The 22,973-nt window shown below is 40.2% G+C and overlaps 1 protein-coding gene across 1 annotated transcript in view; it reads right to left on the reverse strand.

The window, feature by feature from the left end:
* HSD17B12 (hydroxysteroid 17-beta dehydrogenase 12) overlaps positions 1 to 22,973 on the reverse strand; it is an 80,856-nt gene that overhangs the window by 15,256 nt on the left and 42,627 nt on the right. The window contains exons 4-7 of the mRNA XM_071427583.1: positions 17,806 to 17,916; positions 13,060 to 13,124; positions 12,138 to 12,182; positions 2,049 to 2,083 (exon numbers count right to left, since the gene is read on the reverse strand). Of these exons, the coding sequence (XP_071283684.1) occupies positions 2,049 to 2,083; positions 12,138 to 12,182; positions 13,060 to 13,124; positions 17,806 to 17,916 (256 nt within the window). The remainder of the gene's footprint in view (positions 1 to 2,048; positions 2,084 to 12,137; positions 12,183 to 13,059; positions 13,125 to 17,805; positions 17,917 to 22,973) is intronic.

Below are 22,973 nucleotides of genomic sequence, written 5' to 3' on the forward strand. Positions count from 1 at the left end.
CGCTACGTCACATCTATCCACTCAACATGCTCTCCTCCTTGAACAAGTGAGGAATGACAATGAGGTTCTTAGTCTAGCCTTATTCTTAGAGCCTGAAGCCCTTTTTTCTAGCCTGTGGTCCCATGTGAGAAATATATGGCAGACCTGAAGAGTAGCTGAATCCAGCTCCAATTCATTCACGCCCTTGGATTTGCTGGACATCCATGTCCTCCTGTGGTTACAGACTCCTAGCAGTGTTAATGGCCTGTGAGCTATGACTGTGCAGGAGCTGGCAGCTGCAGGCACTGCTTATGTGCACTGCAAACCCAACCAACTTCACAAAAATCAAACAGAAAACTGAAGCTTTTTAAAATATTTTCCCCTGAGATGGAAAGCAAAGCTGTCATCCAAATGGAGCAGTCTTTTAAAGTGGTTTCTTATAGTCAGGAAAAAGTTCAAGATGCATATTTAATTCTTTTTAACTAACATTAACCTTTTCTTTCCAGGCTTCTCGAACATTTATCCTCAGAACCCCACAGGCATTCATGAATTTAGACAACTAAGAGGAAAGACAATGTATGCTCAAGGGCAGTCAGAACCGAAGTCAGCAGGATCCTGGTTTGCTGCCTTTCATTCAAGTCATCTTACCTGCATGGATGTGGAACAGAAAAACCTATGCAAGATATTCTGTAAGTAGAGTATACACCATTCTGTCCTGAGAAGCTGAAGAGATAACTCTGCCAAATGGATAGCTACAATATTTCTTAAAGAAGAAACTGAGGCAAGAAACTTAGGAGTTTTTAAGTTCCAAAACCTAATAATGAAACAACATTAAATCCCCACAAAAGTATAAATGTTTTGGTCATGTTGGCACCTTCAGAGGTTTCACAAAAAACAAGTCCCTTTATCTATCAATAACAGTACAAGGACAAGGAGTAGCTTCTGACCTAGGAGCCCTGAGTATGTATCACCGCTGTACTATAATAATCCTCACCCTCTACTCCAGCTTCATTGGGAAATATTACACTCCTGCCCCAGAGCTCAGTCTTGGGCTCAAATCTCTTTACATGAAATGAACTTATTCATATCTCCTGATTGGCTAAGTAAAAATCTTAGCTCACCATCATCCTGATGTGCTAGACACTGACTCCCACTACTGACTGCTGGCTCTGACAATTTGCACCCAGGAAGAAGCTTTGTTTTAGAAATGAAACATCTGTGTATCTGTGCAACATGAGAATAACTGAATTCTGGTCTGCACTGAAGACTCTCAGACAGTGGGATGACATAAAATACACGTTTGTTTTTTTTTTTCTCATCATCTTTGCTAGATTTGGAGGCTTGCCCCATATAGGGACTCCTCCTGCTGTATTCGTTTGCATGGTTTTACTGAGTTTTCCCCAGTACTGTGAACACAGCTCAAGCCTCTTACAGGGCAACCCCCAGCAAGGTGGGGTTAGCACTCCAAGAGAGATGGCAAACAGCCAGCAGAGCCAACATCAGCTGCAAAACAGCCTGGGGGAGACTAAATGGAAATCATGAACCTTTTGGTTTCACCTGGGAGCTAGCTGGGAAGTCAGTACATGTCTTCCCTGTTGACAGTGGTGCATTATTCTAAAGAGCTGGTCTTCAATTCTACTCTTCCAAATGATAACAGCCTTTCCTCAATATACCTCCTACTGTATAATGAGAACATATTCTTTGCATCCATTTTACTTACAATGACTTAGAGAAATAGCCTTAAGAAGGTTATTCCCAGGAACTGTAACCACCCCCTCAGAATAGCAGGTTGTTGAGTTAGTGCTGATGAGTCAGACGGGCTTTTTAATTCTGTTCTAAAAGGAATCACCACAACAGTGGAGAAGGGAGAGGAAAAATAAAAAGGGAATCGAGTGGAAAAGGCTTCCACCGTCTGATGATTCATGCACCATCAGCGTGACTCACCCAGCAATACTCTGCCATTAAAACATGGAGACTAGGCTGATTAGTCACAGTAATGAATTTTTCAAGAAAGGATTCTCCCCTATAAATAATGATGACTTTGTCTGGATAGTGTTAGTGTGACTCACCTTTCCAGCATGCCGGGCAGCACCAATCGTGTCATCTGCAAAAGGAAAACATTGGTGATGGCTGAGAATGCAGACAGCAGCCAGCCAGAGGCCGAGGGAAGCCTCCCTGCCTCCCAGAAGCAGCTGCCACCCCCTCCACCCCAAGCTCAGCTCAGGGAAGCAGAGCCCATACTTTGCGTAGGCAGTTTATTTTTATTCTACCTGGATAACTTGGCTCTGTCAAGTAGTGTGTGCACTGAATCTGGTGAACCCATCTAGGCAGTAGCACAAGAGTAAATAAAACAAATGTCTTCACCACTCTGCAGCATCCATGGCCTCTACAGAACATTAAAAACCAGAGTACTACAGTACATGTACCATCTTTCTCTCCCTGCAAAAAACACCTGTCTTCCTCGACTCTGACTAAATTTACCACCTATGCCAAGATTCAAAACATTATCCAATACATTTTAGCTAGGCTTACTGAACTGCTGAGTTTAAGACATATTATGGAGCAGCAAGAGCACTGACAGAACTAGTGAACACATTATTAACTACAGAAAATATTTAAGACTCCAAAATATTTTTGCTGATTACCCAGGTGTTTTCACACTGGAAAAACTACACCCCCAAGAGAAAAGTCACCTGGCAAGCCTCCTCACTGCTTTGGAAACTCCTGCCTTTATTATGACTCTGAGCAATCCATCTACAAGCTGGCTGAAGGATTCTCCTGAGCAGTAATCCTAAAACAAGATTCCCAGTTGCAGACAGAGCCTCTCTGACAAGGGAAACAAATCAGGCATTGATCCAAACTTGGACAAAATTTTAATTAGTGTAAAATAGTTTTCCTACTACTAATTACTACCATCCTAAAACACAATTTAAATCCAAAACTTCTGCCTTCCTGAAATAGTATCAAAATTCTCCTTGTGCCAAATTCAGCCCTGCCCCATGTAAGCCTATGAATAACTGCCACTGACACCAAAGACAGATCACACAAGAAAAATAAACTGCTACCACATTTGACATCTGTGTTCCAACAAAGTTTTTGAGAACATGGAGAGGTGGGTAATAAAATACCAAAACCAGCACACACCAAAACATAATGATACTTCCACTGATCCCAAATTACCTTGATAGCTTAAAATAAAACACTGAATATTTGAATAGTATGGGAAGAAAAACACACACAAAAGAAATCAGCATATACAGGCACACAAAACACCTGCAAGCACTTTGATTACAAAGAAACAAATTTTATTGTAGGAAGCTACTCATTTTATTATCACCACTACATTAGCCCTCACATATGACTCAATCTGGGTTTGAGGTTTTATTGTTTGTTTGTTTTTATTTTTAATTATAAAACATCAGGAATAAGGGAGAAAAAAAACACAAAAGAAAGCAATCTCAGTTGATTGCAGCTGACACACAAAGAAAGTGCTAGAGAAGGGCTGTGTTTTCCATCTTATTGGCATTTCTCCCTTAGAATAGATTCTGCCATCAGCCACACTGCATGACAGTTTTGATAAGGGACTGTACAGGCAAGAGTTGAACAGGCCTTCCTTTCATGAAGTCAGCTGTTGACACACAGTGCTGTCAGCACTGCCCCAGAAGTCAAACTAAGTATTCAGAGCTGATAAGCATCAACAAGCTAAACAGATCTGATGCAGCTTCAAAAAACCCTCTGGTATTAAGTTTAAGTATACATGAGCTTTTTCATACACTAATGCTCCAAAAGAGATGTAGAAACAACTATTTATTTTAATCTTCAAGGATAAAGAATGATTTGGACTGATTTTAAGACTAGTTCAAGATTGGAAGAGTTTTTATCTGATCCAAGTTTTATGATCTCTTCCACAGATCCCTTGGCAAAAAGCAGCATACTCTTTCTTGCCTCTCAGGGCAGTGGAATGCCACATATCATCTCCACAGATTGGCACATGGACATGGACTGGAACTGCCTTCCCTTAGGCAACCCATAAATGATCTGAAAAACCAGTACACAATTTCCCAGTAGTGTAGGGGAGACCCCACATTTGAAACTTTGTCATAAATCCACACAAATGCATTCATGGTCGAAATCCAAATTGCAACCCACCAAGCAGCTCTAACAGTTTATCACAAACCTGCTGGCTACTAAAGTACGCTACAATAATTGGTGGACTTACATAAAATAAAATAAAAACTATGAAGCCACTGACAGCTGAAATACAACAATAGGTACACAATTTGGAGAGAAATCAAGAAGCCTCTCACTACCAACTGCGTTAAATGGTTTGTTTCTAAAGTTCAGCTGAACAGGCAGTCAGTTTTTTTCCCCTCCACAGAAAAACACTGATGGCAAAACTGAATTTCATACTCAACACCACTTCCATTTGTTTTACTAAAATTCTTATTTTGAGGGTATTTCAAAATTCTGTGAAATACGACAAAAATTTCTATCAGTATTTTTATACCTTGTGATGTGTGAAAAAATGTATTTATGACTATTCAGTACCTTGATGTGAAAATACTGTTATTTTTAAAGAGCAAGATAACAGAAGGCAGCGCTCTGAGTCAGCCTCACCTGACCCAGCCAACTGCACACTCAAAGTGCACGACTGGCAAAATGCTGGCAGGGTATTCTGCAGCCATCCTCAGGTCTGGCAATTTTATACACTCTACACACATGTAAAATATTTTCAGCATTAATCCAAATAAAACAATCAATAGCAGACATGTAGTTTTATCACTGATAATGGTGTCAGTGGTGTCTACCCCTGCTTGCATTGTACGATCCTTATCCAAAACAGCCAAACTGGTTAACACTCATCTTCAACAGCTGTAATATCAGACATGCCATTAGGAAAAACAGCAGTTCAAAACCAAAACATCTAGAACTGAATAAATATCTCCCAGATAAAGAATCTAAATTTCAGCTAGATCTTGTTTAGAGATAGTCAATTCTATAATGGTGTGTAGCTCGTAAATGGCAAAGCCTTGCAAGTCAATCTATAGGAATTTGCATGTAGGATGTCAGAGAACTTTACAGTAGTGTTTGTTTCTTTGAAGACAATTTAATACAGGCAGAAGGAAGTGTCAGGAACCCTAAAGGAGAGGCTGGGAGGTACCCTAAAAAGAGTGCCTTCAGTTGGTGATTACTGAACATGGTTAGGCTTCCTTCACATAACCTTTTTTTATGAAGGAATACTATTCCACAGAAATGTGTGCTACAGTTGAAAGTATGAATGAAAACTCAGGTAATTCCAGACGAGCAGTTAGGCTACATGAAAACTGCTCATCCAAAATAAAGTGGTTTTTCTTTCTGAAAATTTGCATTAGAGCAGAGTGAGCATGTGCATCTGACAAATTGGTTCAGGACAGACTACTCAGCACAAGAAGTTGTTAATCTTTGATATTTTACAGGGTCTGGCTAAAAGTTATGTTTAGCACTCAACCATGAAGAGTGGTTGGTGCACTCTATGTTTTTTGTGTGTTTTCCAATTATTTCACATACACTCATAATGCTACCACAGAGTTTGGGGTTTAGTTCCTTTGGTTTGGAGGGTTGCTTTGTTTTTAAGTCAACTTCTTTCACACCTACCTATCCAGATCTCAAAATTCCAGGATGCACAAGGCAAATTACTAACTTTAAGTAGAGATTGATTACAGACCAGTTCAATAATCTTTTATCGGCAGCTATCATTTCCTTATGTCCTTTCATCTGCAACTGCATTTATTACATTCCTGGCAAGCATTGGTTGCATTGTCCACTCTTCCTTACCAAACCTGTCTTCTACCTTCTAGTTCTGGAAAAAGTAACATCACTTTTACCCTAACAAAGCAAAGATTCCTACTTGCAAATACAAGGATGCACAGACTTACGGTTAGATTTATGTTCTAAAGCAGGCACTACAATTAAAAGCTGCAATTAGAGGACCAGCAAATATAGTTGGAAGTCATAACCATGGGTTTCCAGTGATTTTTCTTCAGAAGAAAACCTCCCATTCTTAGTTATCACTGCATTGTAGTCTTTTCTCAATCTGGTCCAATCAATAGCTCAGAAGTAGAGCCTTTGAAAAGAATAATAATATGCAAAACTTTGAACATTTTTCAAGTGATGCTACTCAGACGACTAAAATACAGCAGGAAATGGTGAGATAAATATTCAAAGTCACCCTATGACCTCATAACAACTGTTATACAACACCAGAAATCTAACACCACAGTTGTATATTTACAAATATAAATCATAAAGACAAATCATTCTATGATGTTACGACTGCAAGTCATTCTTTCCACTTCAAAAGAATATAATGGTACCCTTTCTGTAACTAGAGCTATACAAATAAAACAAAGGGTGAGGCTTGAGAATTTGGACAAGTTTGCTACAGTGTTATGTAGCTAAGAAGCTTCCCTCACTCAAAAAACCTGGGGTGAAATTTTAACAACACAGAGTAACATAACTTTTTAAAGATCAGGAATTCCCTGTGGTGCACCCACTCATGTACAAAAACATCACTGCTACCATGAGACAAGTCCAGAGGATTCACACAAGCTCACAGATGCAGTAGCTGTTTAACAAAGTTAACTGGCACCCTCGCCCGCAGAGGGTACACTGAAAATCTAAGGACCTGTTCTCATGCACTGGCAGTTAAATTGATTGTGAGGTCTATTCTCAGCATCTATAAAGTTTTTAATGTGTCTCTCTTGAAACAGTAACTTCTTAATGCAGCTCATACCCCAAAGCCAAACAAGAATTATTTACATTTGTAAAAACTAGCAAGTAAACCTGAGGTCAGCTCAACTCACACCGTAACTAACCCATGTGGCCATGTCAGGGGCACCAGACATAAAAAGGGAAGTATAAAAGTAACAAGGCATGTTCATTTTCAGTGACTTTCCTCTGAGCAACAGTTTTAGAAGAGGAAGTTGTCCCTGTTTAGAGCCACAAACTTTTGGAGTCAAGTTAAAAACTGAAAGCTGTTGAAATAAGCATATTTCTTCTCTTGCACTTTACACATGACAAAGACTGCTCAAATAATAAGGCTGAACTTTCTTCTCTTTTCAAGAGGCAAAATATGTGTTCGTGTAAACCCCAAATCTACAGAAAGCCACAGAACTATAGGATTTCCTTACTTTCTCCAAGTTACTTGTACTTTGAACAAAACCCCCCAGTGCTTCTCTGACTATTGCTTAAAAATATTTATTGCAGCTACATTTCCCTTGATCCAGCTTTCTGTGTAACATACTCTCAAGTTCAAAGTCAGCAAGGTGGGAAACCACAGCACTGAATTTCTCCCTTGACCATCTGAATGATATGCATGACCACCTTCACAGGAGGCTTACTTGTTTTCCAAGCACTGGTAACTGTCCCTCTCTATTTTAAACTTGTATTATGTACGTGGCTAAATCATCAACCCCTTCTTTGATTATGACTTTGTATATAAATGTAAAAAAATCTCTTGGCTAGACTGGAATACACACACACGCAGTGATCTCTTCTTAAAAGTCAGTGTTGCCACTATCTTCAGAATTATGTTCCACTTATTGTGACCCTTTCCACAGCAAATACAAAAATTCACATAGGGTTCTTGCAGGGGACAAGCAACTACCACCTGATTTCTGGTAAGGTACCTTTACAGATGCAGTATTAGGCTGCACTGGCCCATCTGAACACACATTGGAGAGAGACAGATGCCATTTCCTACTGTCTTTTCAGGACTGCTGCTCCCCAGGCTTTTCTTCTTTCTACGTACAGGCCTGCATAAGAATATTTCCCCTCTTTCTCAAATACACTAAACTTCTGCTCCTCCTTTCCATTTTATATTGGTTTTGGGTTCTGTTGTTGCTTTCTTTCCTAAACTCAGTTTCAGACTTTCTAGTAGTCATTTCCATGTCCTGCCTGGTTCACAGCCTGGTGGTATTCACCTCTTACTTCTCCTCCATTAAGGGGGCAGCTGACACCAGATCTCTCAGTTAAACATGAAGTATTTAAGTATTCTAAAATCTTGAGAAAATTAAAAGCATATCAAATATGACAACAAAAATCCTTGATGTAGCAAGGATTTTGCATTGACACTCAGTATAAAACATGAGTGAAGTCATCAACATGACAACTACCACAGACACAAGGGATGGACATGAACATAATTTACTCTCCTGCTTCATCTGTTAATGCCAATTTCCAAGCAAAGCCTGGCCTGCAAGCCTAAAATTTGCATCCCCCCACAATATAATAGCCTTCAAACAAATTCAGCTCCTTGCTTAATCAACCGCTAAGCCAGCACTCCCTCAACTATTTAGTCCTGCTTATTTTTCAAGAGAACATAAGTTTATGCCTCACTCCCAATGCAATTAGCATAGTGTGATGCTGCAAAAGAATTAACAAACTTGCAGTTCCTTCCATACCAAGTAACTCTTGCAGCTTTCAAAGGAGAAACAAGGGCTCCTGGAAGCATTTGAAGCTATTCTCTGTGCTCATTACCTACCCACTTTTTCCACTGGACAGCAGTTCTAGCACCCTAGGCTTTCAGGACATTAAGCCAACAGCCAAACCAAATTTGTTTTCCCAAGTGAAACTAAAGGCTGTAGAATACAAAGATGAATAGACTCAAGAAAATGAAAGATGAACACTTGAACACTTGCTGGTTAATGAAAAAACCCAGGGATTTTGACCTAATATTTCTCTCAATGCCACTAATATTTGTGTCTCAAAATGCAAAAAGATATCCAAAAGTTGTAATACAAACCCACATTACCTGAACTGCTACCAACAACCATTAAAGTTCTGCTACTTAAATCCCTCCAGAAGCTTGAGATGAGATTATGACAAGAACCATGAAACTACATTTACTACCTCATCTTCTTCCTCATTTATTTGTCAATTCAATCCTTGTATATGACTGTATTAAGTCTCAGGTTCTCCTGAGAAAATAGCACAAATGAAAAATTTTCATTCTATTTATGGCATCAAGACCCATAACACTTATTTTTTTGTGTGTTATATGAAGACCAGAGTAACTCCTGCACTGCACATCACCATAAAAATGTGATTTTGCCCAGACTGCCTAAAAAGCATCTACTTTGGCTGGGGGAGAGGATAGTATTTTGTCACATTTTTAACCAGCATTTTAAGACATGAGATTTCCAACATGTTTCAAGTAGTTTTATGTGGCTTATCTTCAGTGATGTACAAGGCACTGTAATCAACAATTCATGCCAGACTGAGTGAACCCCAAAATTGCATGACTTCATGGTTCATGGGTGATCTAATCCAACAGTGCTCTAAGGACATGATGGGGGCAAGCAGGGGAGCATGGAAGAAGATTTGGGAAAGACAGAGATTTTAAGAAGTCTGACTGGAAACAAATTTTCCAAACAGCTGCCAAAATTCCATAGTATTAGATACTTTGCAGCTGGGAAAAATACTGAACAGCGGGACCAACTAGGCTGCCAATTTGTCCTGTGAGGTGAAGATGTCTTCTCTCTCAGTGTACCCCTTCTCACACACTGCATATCCCCTAGGAGCTCCAATGAGCTGACTAATGAAGAAAAAGATGGATCAAAAAGTTAGGGGATGAGCATTATGCTTCTAAACTGCCTATACTTAGAGCAATAAAACAGATTTCAGCATTTCTGTGCTAATTATCCAGACTTTCCTACTGCAAGTCCAAGGGGTGTTTCAGCCAGAACTGGAGTTACTTGACACACACACCAGAAGAGCTGTGCTGTCCAAAAGGTGCTGCTGATGGCACCTGGTGCAGCTTACTGAGAGGACAGGGGATATCAGCATCTTTTAGGCTCTGAGAAAGGCTGGTCCAAAAGGCAAGGAAGTGGATGCCAATGCTCTAGAAAATAACAGCACAAGTTATATGACATCTCTGAAGGATCTGGAGATACTGTGGGTAGAGTGTGAACAGGTAGTAGCTCTGCTTCTCCTGTACTTTCACATTTCAGCAGACCTTCAGCTTCTTGCCTAAGAACTTGGTGCTCTCTTCCATCATAAATTTGATGCTATTAGTCAGACAAGAAGAGAGAATATTTTTATTACTGTTTTTAAAAACATACCAACACACATATATATAAAAAAGAGATGGCATCAACCTCAAAAACAGAACTAAATATTCACAGGATTACATCCTAAAAGTCTACATAAAACGATACACAGACTTCTCATAAATTTATTTTTTTCCTACCATGATTCTCTAGCTCTCTGGGTTCTCCTGAAAAAGTGTCTTACAGATGGCACACATCTCTAATGTGTTCTTCTCCCCAAATCACTAAGCATCTGGCCTGCCTACTGTTTAATTACACAACACGCTCGTGCAGGAGAAAACATTTGCAAGCTTGAAATCTTATGCTCAAATTCTGATTAAATGCAGTAGCAGAAGTTATTCACAGTCAAGGAAAAAGTTTTCAAACAGAAGCAAAAAACACTATTAACACTCAGCAAGCAGATCTTGAGTAAGTTTCTGTATGTGCAAAAATAGCCATTTTAGAAATCTGAAGAGGTTGAGAGGATGCAAATTTTACAAGAAGCTGTATGACAATTTTGTAAAATTGTTGATGAACACTGACACTACAACTAAAGCATGAGCCTACTTTGGAAAACAACACAGTCTAGTTGCATCTCTGGAACTTCAGGTGTATGCTGAATTAAACTACTACTCTACCCTCCCATCTTCAGAAATACATATTGAAGTAGTTCATCTCTAACTTTTCTACTCTAACAAAATGCTCCCAGGAAGACTGACACCCCAAATTCTTTTATCATTGAATAGTGCACTCCCTCTGCTGGCACAGCACAGACCTCACACCTCAGCAGAGGAGGTCCGTGCGTGACACTTCTTCAGATGTACACCTGATGCAGCTCTGTTAACTTAAATTACTTCCTTAAGAGAAAACTCATTAATAACTGACTTCTCTGGTTAAATCCTGTTGGGGGACAACAAGACACCATGGGTTGGCCTTCTTGGTCAACTGGAAAATCTGTACTTGTCAGGCTCACAGTCATTTTCCAGGTGAAAGGCTTCTGAAGACTCACTGTTAAGAGCATTTCTAACCTTCCAACAAGTAGTTCTGAGATGTCAAATCAAACACACACAGATGTAAGAGCTTGCAGCAGCAAGCTGACATCACCCAACTCCCCAATTCAGTCATGCAACAGCTGCATTTTCATTGTTTGTCTATGTTTTAATAAAGTGTGAGAATCTTATTAAAGCATTGTTTTAAGAGGTGCTGTGCCTCCTCACATGGAAACCAAACAGAGTTTAGACTCACCAAAAGAATCGTACTAGATGAATTTAGTACTTGACCTAATCAGAAGAGCTGCAAAAAAATCTTTAGAGCCATCTTTGAATATTTTAGCTTTGAGGCAGAAAGTTAACCCTCAGCTGATAGAGATACACTGTTATGCAGTATATTCTGTATGCAGAAGGTTTAGCAGCCAATAGTCACAAGGAGTTCCATCAGCACACACTGGTAATACACTAACAGCATCCCTGTGATGTGTAAGCAACTATTTCCTCTGTCTTTTTTAAGCTTTGATATACTAAGATGAAAATCTTATTTTTGAATGGGCCTCATGTTAATCAGCAAGAGAACAGCCATATGTTTTAGCCTCAAGTCATGCTGATTTCTTCTCAATAAAAACTTCAGTTTAAATATCCAAAAGTGAAGGTAACTTCTGAAGTAAAGTTAATGCATGCTTCTGTGAGTTTGGTTTTCCTTCTTGCTCATATATTTTGCAGGAAAAAATGAAGTGCCTTCTCACTATAGTGTACAAAAACCTTAGACATGCAGACATAAGGGCTGCCCACCCCAAGAAACACAGATGCAGGGGAAGAAGAAAGAAGCATTTACAAGAAAGACTAGTAGAACAATTGTCAAAAAGCATTAGGTGCTGTTTTATGTACTTACCTTGCTCCTTTCAAATAGCTAATAGGCATCTTTGCAACAAATTACATTTCACACATCAATCAGAACAGTCCAATATTACAATTAGAACCGCTGGGTTTCTCTTCAAGACAAAAAGTGAACCTGTAGCCTAACAGGTCAAAGTAATTCCCTCAGACAACTGAGTCTTGTTTTCTGGTTTTGAATTATCAAGAAGTGTTGCTAACTTACCTTACAAACAGACATGATGTTAATGCTGACCATTTTGTCGATCGTCTGCAAGAAAACAAAGTTTTGGGGTTTATTCATTTTAAGTTATTTGAACAATATTTATACATCCTCTGGGTTTAAGTGCCAGGATAAATTATCTGCCTTTCCTCCTTGCCTACCTGCTTAAGTATCAGGAACAGTGACAGGCTTTCAAAGCAAAGTCTGTGAATTGCTCTTGGTCAGGTTTCATCTTTGATTAGGGACTTGCATTAAATATAGAACCACACAGGTGTATCACACTGACACTCTATTTCCTAACACTATTCAGTACTTATGAATTTTAATAAATTCTTACCTTTGACACGTGTTTTAAAATTAACTACTTATTTTACTCTTCACCATTTCAGTGACTTTAAGTTTATTTGGATATATTTAGCAACACTTAGGCAGAAAACACAGTGGACCCAGTGAGCTAGAAGGGTTTCAGAATGAAAATCATGCACCAGTGAAATTGTTCATAATCAGAGTCTTCTATGTATCCAGTACAACCAAGATTGTCCCTACATTATAAACTGTCTAAAATGGTCATATTACGTTTTTAAGTGTTATGGACTATGCAGCTTTCATCCATGAAATTGCTTGCTCCCCCCTTCAGTCACATAAGAAGTGCTTCAGCACAAGCCAAAGCAGCTCATAAACACCAGCCAGATGAGACCAGGGACAGGAGCAGAAGCAGCAAGGAAGAGTACGTAAAGAACACCACCAAAAAGTGAGACTGCCATCATCAGCATTGTGTTATGCTGCTTATGGAAATCTCCAAGCTTTTGAACACTTAATTCTAATCAGAAAACCTCATTATGTGGGTTCCTTAACCAAACCTAAATACTTCTGAAATATCTGCTAACCCCAGTAGAACACTAGAAGGTACCACAAAAGCACTTACCTTCTCCAGCTCTGGAATATCAATAAAATATTCAGGATAAGCATAGGATATTCCCACATTGTTGACTGAAAGAAAAGGATGAATGAGATCACTTGGATGCCCCCTGATTAATGGCAATTTTCAAGCAATTAAATGCTTAAAATGTTGCATTTATGACATTCTAAGTGCTTTGGCCGAGTTTCCTTCAGTGTAAATATCCCCGGGTACCCGCGGTGGAGGGCGGGAGCACACGGACGGGCCCTTTTAATGTGTGAGCGTTAATTCTGCATTGTTTACCAGCTGCCGAGTTCAGCGCCTCGCACCCACGCCCCACAGCGCGGGGGCCCGGCGCTGCCTCTGCCACCAACGGGGGTGTCTGCGGGGTGCCGAGGCAGAGAGCAGCTGCCTGGCGGGACAGCGGTGAAGCCGTTTCACACCCTTTTTCCCGATGAATCAATACCCCGAGTGCGCTAAGAGCCCAGCCGCACTCCCCGCGGAGGGAGCGGCGCGGCGGGGCGGGGAGCGGCGCGGCGGGGCGGGGAGCGGCGGGCGCAGTGCGCGGCGCGGCCGGCAGGTGGCAGCAGAGCCCAGCGCGGCGCGTCCCGCGCCCCCCGCCCCGAGCGCCGCCGCGCCCCGCGGGGGTGGGGGGAGCGGCCGCCGCCGCCGGGGACCCCGCGCCGCTGCCCGGCCTCCCTGCGCGGAGATCCCCCGCGGGAAACCCTTCTCCCCGTCATCCCCGCACCTGCATCGAATTACTTAAACCTCCTAGATTTGGGTTTTTTCTATACTTTACACTGGCACGGTTTTATTCTCGGACGTGAAACCAACAACCCATTCTCTAAATCCCAGCCCCAACAGGAGAAAACTTCTAATTCTGTTCGAAAACAGAGCTGCTCTGCAGCCTCGAACTCCACAGAGCACATTGATATGGAGACAAAAAGCAGCAACCAAAAGGGATCTCCGCTTCCTAAGTATCTGTTGTTCATCTTACGCAAGTGAATCGCGTGACATGTGGTTGCTGTGGCAACATTTTACATTTATATAGTGTCTTACACCCCAGAGAATCCCAAAGTGCTATGTATGCTCAGCAGCACTGTGCACCTCCAGGCAGGAGTCTGCACGGGGACAAGAAACGTCGTCAAAAGGCACTGATGCCTTTTTCAAAAAATAAAATAAAATAGCCCCTCCATCTGTGCCAAAAGCTATTGTTTTAAGACCCAGCCTGAAAGATAATTTAGGTATCAACAGAGATGCAGGATGTGCAAGAAACAGGAGGAAGAGATTCTGGCAAAGTGCACCAACTTCATTCGGAATTCCCTCAAGCTCTTTTAGTCCAGATCTTAGTGTATAAATGGAAGTTCATTAGTCATGCTGTGTGTTTCAAATTTTTAACTTTTAGATAACCTTTAAAAATTGAGGTGAGGAATTGAGGGGAACACGGAGTTGGCAAAATCCCAGCAGACATTTGCTATATTTAGAAAGGGTGAAAAGTTTTTAAAAGGAAGACGATACAGTCTGGCTACTGCCAGAGTGAACGAAATTTTTTTCTTCTTTTCATCCAAAAATAAACTATTTTTTGTTCCATCTCTCTAGAAAGAATTTTGGCTATGAATTGTGGCAGGGTTATGGGACTAATCTTGGCAATTCTGTCCAAATTTAGAATGCTTATATGATTCATGCTACAGAGACAGTCACACGGAATTCACACCCCTTACTGCTGACTGGGTCCCATTTTCTGCAATCATCTCTGCTGCAAGTTTGTAAGAGACCATTAAAAAATCAGGTTTTGGGTTGCATCACCATATTTTACCTAGAAAAAAATGGATAGCAACAGGGTAAGATACTGTCCAGCACAAACTCCTTTCAATAATCAGAGCTATTTAAGAATGGCAAAAGGAAGATTTCCCACCTCTGCTTGTTTAACATATTGCTGTAGCTAGCACATGTTCGAAGTCACTGACAGACGCTGTTTTGAACACACAGCAAAACATTATGCAAACTCTTTTAGCCTTCCTACGTGGGTGAGAAGAAGCTTCCAAATAAGAAGTTTACAAGGATTTCAGTCTGTAAGTACTTTAGTTAGACTCTGTGCAACTCCATAATTAGAAGCTCATTCTTGAGCAGAACGTGTGGAGACTCCTATGTCTCTGAGTATAAGATTAAAAAATAATCAGCACTGATCACTGGCAACTGTGCTGTGCTACCAATGCTTCTCATACCTACTGCTCCAGATGAGACCTGAAAGAAGAAAATATGCTGGAACCTGAGAACTCAACCCTTATGGCTGTTCTCATTTAAATCCATGTTTTCCCTCACACTAACATGGAAAATACAGCTCAACAAAAGCTACATTCTGGATTCCAACAAATATTACAGAATTTAAAATATAAGGCACTAAAGCATGAGATTAATTACCATAAAAGCATTAAAATACTATCCTACAGGAGTAGCCATCATCTGTGTGGAAAAATTACATTGGCAAATGGTTGCTATTAATACAGCTCTATCTGGAGAAAAGCAAGTACCCACATATCATGTAATCTGGTGATCTTGGGCACAAGATCTACTAAAACTGCAGGGGACTAGTCAGAATAGAGGTTTTTGTAAACCTACACTGACAATGGCTGCAAGAAAAACAAAAAAGCAGAGGAACTCAGCTAGAGAATACCCAACTCCAGAGCATTTAATTGCCATTTTTACCATGTTTTTAGCCAAGGTGCTCAAGCAAATAAAAGCAAGAAGCAGGCTCTGTTTAAGGAACGTGCTTTGTTTTCCTGTAATGAGCTTACACGAAATTTGACACACACACACACTGCTTTAGTGCCCAGTTTGTGCAAGGCTATAAAAAGTCAGATTTTCATTATTTTGTAGATCACCATAACCTAATCACAACCTAAGAAATAATAAAAACCCTTCCAGTGTGGATATGCACCTAGCACAGTAAAAGGTTTGCTGGTGTTTTGAGACATTTAAACCCTCTACCAGTCTGCAGCAATTGCTACGTGACAGGCAGCTTGCAAGCCTCACAGTCCCTCAGTGGATTTTGACAGGACAGATTAGAATGTACATTAATTTTACTCTTCAAAGTTTCTTTGGAACTTATTTCCTTCAGAAACAAGAAACAAGGCATTCACAGCTGTGTCACAACTACTCTTTACACAAAACACATCCTTGGCAGTTGAAGTTACTTCAATGGCTTTGAATTTTTATAGCGATTAAATGCTGGATGCCATGAGTTGTATGTACTCAAGTCTGTTAAAAGTAGTAGGGAGCAGTCTGGGGTTTATCCTTTAATGTTATTTTTTAATTGCATTTTTATATACACTATTTTCTTAAGCATTCTTTTCAAACATTGTATAACAAGATTCATCTATTAGCAACAAAGTTCATACAGTATATTATCATGTATATAACAAATCTGTTTTGAAATACGCCTAAAACACCCCACAGTTAAAGCTCCAATTACTGCACTTCAGGTTAGTAAAACGAGTTTTGTAGTGAGGAGTGCTTTATCAGATGACAGGTTCTAGTAGATGTCTGAGCCACATGATTTTTTTCATGTATTCAACCATCACAGGTTCTCATCCCTATGCTGACCACAGAAATACAGGATATGCACAGATATGTGTTTCCAAGGGGGAAAAAAAAAAACAAACAGAAAACCAATAAGCAATTGCTGCCTTTACCCCCATTCAAAAAGGATTCGGGTAAGCTGCTGGTATGCTGAAAATCTTCTTAGCTTGTGATAAAACACCTATATGAAATCACCTCAGTTCTACATTTGACAAAGTAACTGGAGGGATCACCTTGTCTTTTCAGAGACTCCCACACCACCTACACTCCTGTGATGTGGCAAACCATACTCATGCATATTGTCCTATCAGCAAAAGAAACACAGCTTACCAACATGGACAGAAAAGTCTTAGGACTTTGGAAGCAGGAGACAGTTACTTGATGTTCTATTGTAATGACTGAATTTCAACAGCTCTGTAATTAAAAGTTCATGGCTCTCCCACAGGGCTGTACTCCTAACTGAGTATCTCCTGAGCTAAGTATGTGAAGCTTGCTTAGGATCTAAGATGGCATTACATCATAGAATCAGAGAATAGTTTGGGTTGAAAAGGGACATTTAAAGGTCATTTAGTCCAATCCCCGAGACATCTTCAGCCAGGTCAGGTTGCTCAGAGCCTCATCGAACCTGGCCTGGAATGTTCCCAGATATTGGGCATCCCCCACACCTCTCTGTGCCACCTGCTCCAATGTTTCAATATCTTTTCTTCTTTTTGCCTAATCTAAACCCACACTCTTTTAGCTTAAAGCCACTGCTCCTTGCAACATGCCTATTACACAAGCCCTGCTAAAAAGTGTCCCCATCTTTCTTACAAGCCTCCTTTAAGTACTGAATGAGCACAAGAAGGTCTCCCTGGAGAGAGACCTTCTCCAGGCTCAACAACTCCAAGTGTTCACATCACGGTGTTTGCAGTCACAAGCTGCAGTCAAAGGCCTTTAACAATCACAGAATAACACACTGAACACATTCAATAAACATCATAAGTTCCTAGAAAGTAGGCACACATGCAAGCACCATCTCATGTAGTGTATCAACAGCAAGCTAGAAAACATCTCAAGCATGCAGCAACATAGCCCTAGTCAAACAAGTAACAGCTTTTGTGGATTAGTCTCAATAAACTTGAATATGGGAAGAAGTTAGTAGGCACGTCAAGACAAAACACCACAATGAAAGATTTAGAAAGATCAGATACAAACCTAAAACACCAATCTCCAGGCCTTCCAATCCTGTTTTGATTCCATTGTAAATATCTTCTCTCTCTCCAAAGTCTGCGACAATGACTTTTGTTTCCACTTTGTACTTCTCCTCTAGAATAAAACAGTTTTGAGAAGTCTGAAACAGTTTACCATTCAGATATTAAGACTGTATCAGTTATTAGGTTTCACAAACATTTTAAGTAGCTAGCATTACACAGGAACATTTCCACCTCTGCAAGGAATCCTTGAATTTTAACATTACCTGCACAGAAGTTCATTACGTTAAGCCACTTCTGATGAGAACAAAAATTCCCAAATGATTCTGCACATTTTACTTCTAAGAGACAAGAAAGGTGGCAAGATAGCAGATGATACACTTTTGCATAGAACAGAAAAATGGAGAAATCTGGAAGCACATGTACACAACAGCGTTCACGTACAGCTTGACAAGAACATTTTTTTACAACTGAGGCCAAATGGCAAATTAATTGCTTCAGACCAAGCAAAACAATTCTGTGTTGCCCTCCCTTTTCATTCTTACTTCTGGTCCCATAAAACTTTTTGAATCTTTCGTTTTTTGAACATGTACCAAAAAGAGAATGTGTGGGTGAACAAGAAGAGCAGAACTTCAAACTCAATCATTCCAAAGCCCTTCTGATGTGCTGTCATCTCCAGCCTTACTAGAACAGGAAAAATACACACAGGCAACTACATTTTGAAAAACAAGAAGGAACGTAGTAAAAATACTTCATATAAAAAGCAACTCTGCTTTCATCAAGCTAAATTATATTGACTTAAAAGCAGTACAATGTCCTCTCAGACTTCAAAAGAACAGAACAGTAGCTTAACATCGCAGCATCTCTGTTCTGCTGTGCCCGACTCCCACCCTAGCATTCCTTAAGGGACCTGTATACAGCTCGAGAAGAATTTTGCAGCACTTTGCCCCCAGAGCCATTCATAAAAACCAGTGCCATGTTAAAGGAAAAGAATCATTCACAAAAAAGATTAGAAGCAGCCAGATTCCCATGATGCTCCTTCCCATTCAAGGGAAAGCCGTGACTCCCATGATCCTGCCATCCATTCATGCAGAATCATGAATCTACTGAACTCACTGGTTTGCTCGCTGCCTCCCCTCCCCCCCCCAATATCCCTAATGGCAGATGAAATTATTTCTGCTCCTTTTCCCATCCTCAACCTCTTCATCTCTCCCGAACAGCTGCATTGTTTAAAAATCCCCTGAGAGATGTTGCTATGTCAAATGACGACGTAAATAGCATTAAGCCCCTACTGCAGCAGCAGTCTTGTGATCGCGTCAGAAGAAAATCAAGTTCAGCACTGGAGGGGGGGCATAGAAATAGTCTATTTTTGAACACAGCTGCTCTAATGTTTAGCACACACATTTGTTTTTTTACAGGACACAGTATTAAGGACAACATTAGAGGCTCATCTCATATGTGCAAATGGACTGGATGGGCAAAGCCCAAGTCACACACTTTACACATGTGCCATTTTTAACTGTTTTGTGGGAGTGCAGCTGTTGTCACTGCCACTCAGATGCTTTGTGAAATGCAAGCTGTTTAAAGGACACAAACACCATTCGCACAAACTTGCTCAATTGGTACTGTCCTTTTTATACTAAACACTCTTCATTAGGATTCCTACCAATCCATCTTTAAAGCTTCCTGAAATCACTGCAGAGATACTGAGAGGACAAAGTAAACACAAATCAGAATACTATAAACAGAAATAATACTATAAAATATATACATATTACTATACATAACACTATAAATATAAAACAAAAATTAAAGTGTTCACACTACTATTTATATAAGGCCCTTCTTTGATCCTTTAGAAAATTAGCAAAGAGCCATTACACTTATGGTAGTTAAGCAATACACCTGTACAAAGCTGCAGCATCCTTTGTGGGCAGAGTGCACAGTACAAGGTATAAAACCATGTGAGAAGTAGAAGGCTGCCCACTAGTATAGCCAGAGTGGACAAGGTCTTTGTGAAGTTGCTCACGCAAACACACAAGACTGTCTTGCCCCCACAGATACCACCAGCTGATCAAACCCTCCCTTCCCATTTCACATCAGCTTCCAGGTATCCATCCTGTAACTTTTTCATATCTTGTGCTCTGTCCCAGAACCTGCAATAGGTGGGAGGATCCCCTGCATCAGAGAAAAGACTACAAGATACACTTGGAAAACCAAATGACAATGCAAATAGCATTAAGTCACTTCCGTGTAAACTTGGTCTAGTAGTCAGAGCACGAGGTGCAGAGAAGAGCAGGTGTCCTCTGCTTTGCATGAAAAAATGGAAAAGGGAATTTCCTTGATCTTAAGGATTAAGATGTTCTCAAACAGATGGGCTGCAAGACAGAGTAGAGCACACTCCTATTTTATCTACCAAAAAGACACTGAGATGTAGAGTAATAGAGAAAGAAGCAAACAGGCTATGTCCTTATCCAGGGTATCTAGGATAGCAGGTATCTGGGCTACTGCTGTCCAAGAGAAAATCTGAAACTCCTTAATGGAGCTTTCAGCTTGAGGACCAGGAGATACTTGAGAGCCACAGGGAGTGAAAGGAGGGTATTAGCCAGTTTTTGCAGCCACAGCTAGAGGACCTGAAAGAGCTATTACCTGCCAGCATGTCCAGCATTCCTGATGACACTTTGAAAAGTGGATCTGATGTTTTGTCTTTGGAACTGGTATTTCAAATACTCCTTAGCAGGAGACTAAATACTACAAGCACCAGGTTGTCAGCAGTTGTGCAATGGTCAGTCATCACCTATCCATAGGATGGGAAAGGAAATTCAGCAGCTCTCCTTCACAATTCCCAATTCTGACGCACTAGTGTCCTAATCATCTCATTTACTAAAATATTCAGTTGAGACTACAAATAAGTTTTAACCTAAACATTCACATGTCCAGCTAATTTACAGGGTCCGTATTACCTTAGCCAAGACATCTGATCATTTAGCAAGATACCAACTGTGCTCAAATTATCCCGGTAAACCAAGAAAAGCAGACATGATCCTCTGCAATCACAGCATCGTTTGAGAAGTAAGTTGTTGACCATGAACAAATTTTCACAGCCGTGGAAAGGCTAAATGAACCAACAGTCCCAATAGTGATAGAGCAGGCTGGTGTAAACAGTGTACAAGACAAAAAGATGAAGTGAACTTCTGCAGAAGATACTGGGATGTATCCTTCCCAAGATCTAGAGAGCAACCCAAAAACACAGACTCCAGAGGCAGAGGCACAGTGCAGTCCAATACAGTGGTCATGCAAACAAAAGCAGTACATAAGATACACACTGAAAGGGGAATATAAGACAACTGAAAAAGTGCCTATTTTTGCAGTGGTAAAAGAGCTACTGACTTACTGAGTTACGTTGCCATTGTGCGTTTCTGCACGATACAGGATGAGACAGTCTGGAAACAAATACACTATTTAACTACATTCTTCACACCAACAGAAGTACCAACACTTTCACATACAAACCCTTGAAGGACACATTACTTTCAGTATCCTCAGAAGAGAACTCCAAATAGTGCTTGAAACCTTGGCTAAGGTGTTACTTATTCCAAATAAGCGTAAGAAAACCTTACAACCATCCTGAACAGCCAACAGGACAACACCTGCCTGACTTCTCATCTAAGATTGTCAGTTACAATATCAGTAGGTGAAGCAAAACTTAATTAATTCCAAAGGCCAGATATGTCTTTCTTACAGGAAACGTATCCAGTCTTGCTATGCAAGGAAAATTCTAATCTTAACTATCGGGAGAAGTAGGGCACACCTTGTCTACTAAAAAGATTCACTTGCAAAATAACACCACATTGCCTAGAACATCAGGAAAAAAAAATCACACTGTAATTAAAAAAAAAATAAAGCAGAAAGCTAGAAACTACAGTGAGCTACACTAAATAATAACAAAGGACTGTAAAATGGCTAAGAGACAACCGTTTTCAATTTTTTTTAAAATTTGTTTTAAAATATTTTTAAGCTTGCAAATAATTGAAATCAGCAGCCCTCCTGAAATCTTGGTTCTTGGCAAAGAAAATGCTAAGGAAGTTTTCAGACACAGATAAACTGCACTTGAAAGAAGGTTTCCCAAGAGGAGCAAGCCTGTGTATTTCGATGCAACAGCAAACGTACACCAATTTGATGGTCAGGAGAAGCAGCTCAGTTTACCAAAGAGAAGCAGTGTCAGGGTGTCTGTCATACGAAGTCTTGCTGGGACACATGAAAATTACAAGATCTTCATCCCTAATAAAATAACATTAGCTCTTGACCACCTGTTTCAAAGCAGTTTGCTGGAACGGCTTGAATTTGCACCTTGAGGCAAAACCAGTCAACTTTGCAACAGAGAGGTTTGAGATACAAGGCCCACACTGTAAGCAGGTAATGGGGATGGTTCTTCCAAGATCAGGGAAAGGACATTAAAAACTCTTGCTAGAACTGAAGCATCTCACTACTTTACATTCAAAGCCAATATAAATATTGCCATCACAGTGATACAGTATAATGCAACTGCTTGCAGAAATATAAAGTCTCACTTGGTCTTTAGCTTCAGGACAGTCAGAGATTCTAAGCAGTAGAACAATAGCTCTCTGTTTTTCATCATACAGGAGAGGACAAATTTGTTTAGGTAAGGAGAATCAACTACATCCACAAATAAAGATGCCATCTTCCCAGTATCACTGCAGTGGTAAAACTCATCCTAATCCAGCACTCGGTCTCCAGAAACAGAGTTTGTAACCTTTCAATATAGGGTAAGAAGCTGAGAGATGAAAGCAAAACATTAAAACTTCCTGCTTTTTAGTACTCTATCTAAGCAGGACAGAGATGAAGAATTTAAGACTATAGAGTGGCTGCTGAGAGCTCTACAAAGTATTATATTTTAAGGGAGAGCTATTCATTTTGGGAATGTATCCAATTCGGGACTTTCAGAGTTCACAGAAGTAACTCATAGTGTCATGGATGGATGGAATTTGTTTTCCAGAAGTATCAAGTACTTCCAGACTGGTGGTAGCAGACTGTTACTACACAGTGATATATTCATCATGTAGAAGCATGTTAAAATCAGCTAGGTAAAAAGAGAGCTAGTTTTTTCTGAACATTTTGAAGGGTCTGAAACTCTAAAGCCGAATACTGATA

The sequence above is a fragment of the Agelaius tricolor genome, unplaced genomic scaffold (assembly GCF_023055355.1).
Source record: "Agelaius tricolor isolate 1412-34295 unplaced genomic scaffold, bAgeTri1.0.p SCAF_5, whole genome shotgun sequence".
NCBI lineage: Eukaryota > Metazoa > Chordata > Aves > Passeriformes > Icteridae > Agelaius > Agelaius tricolor.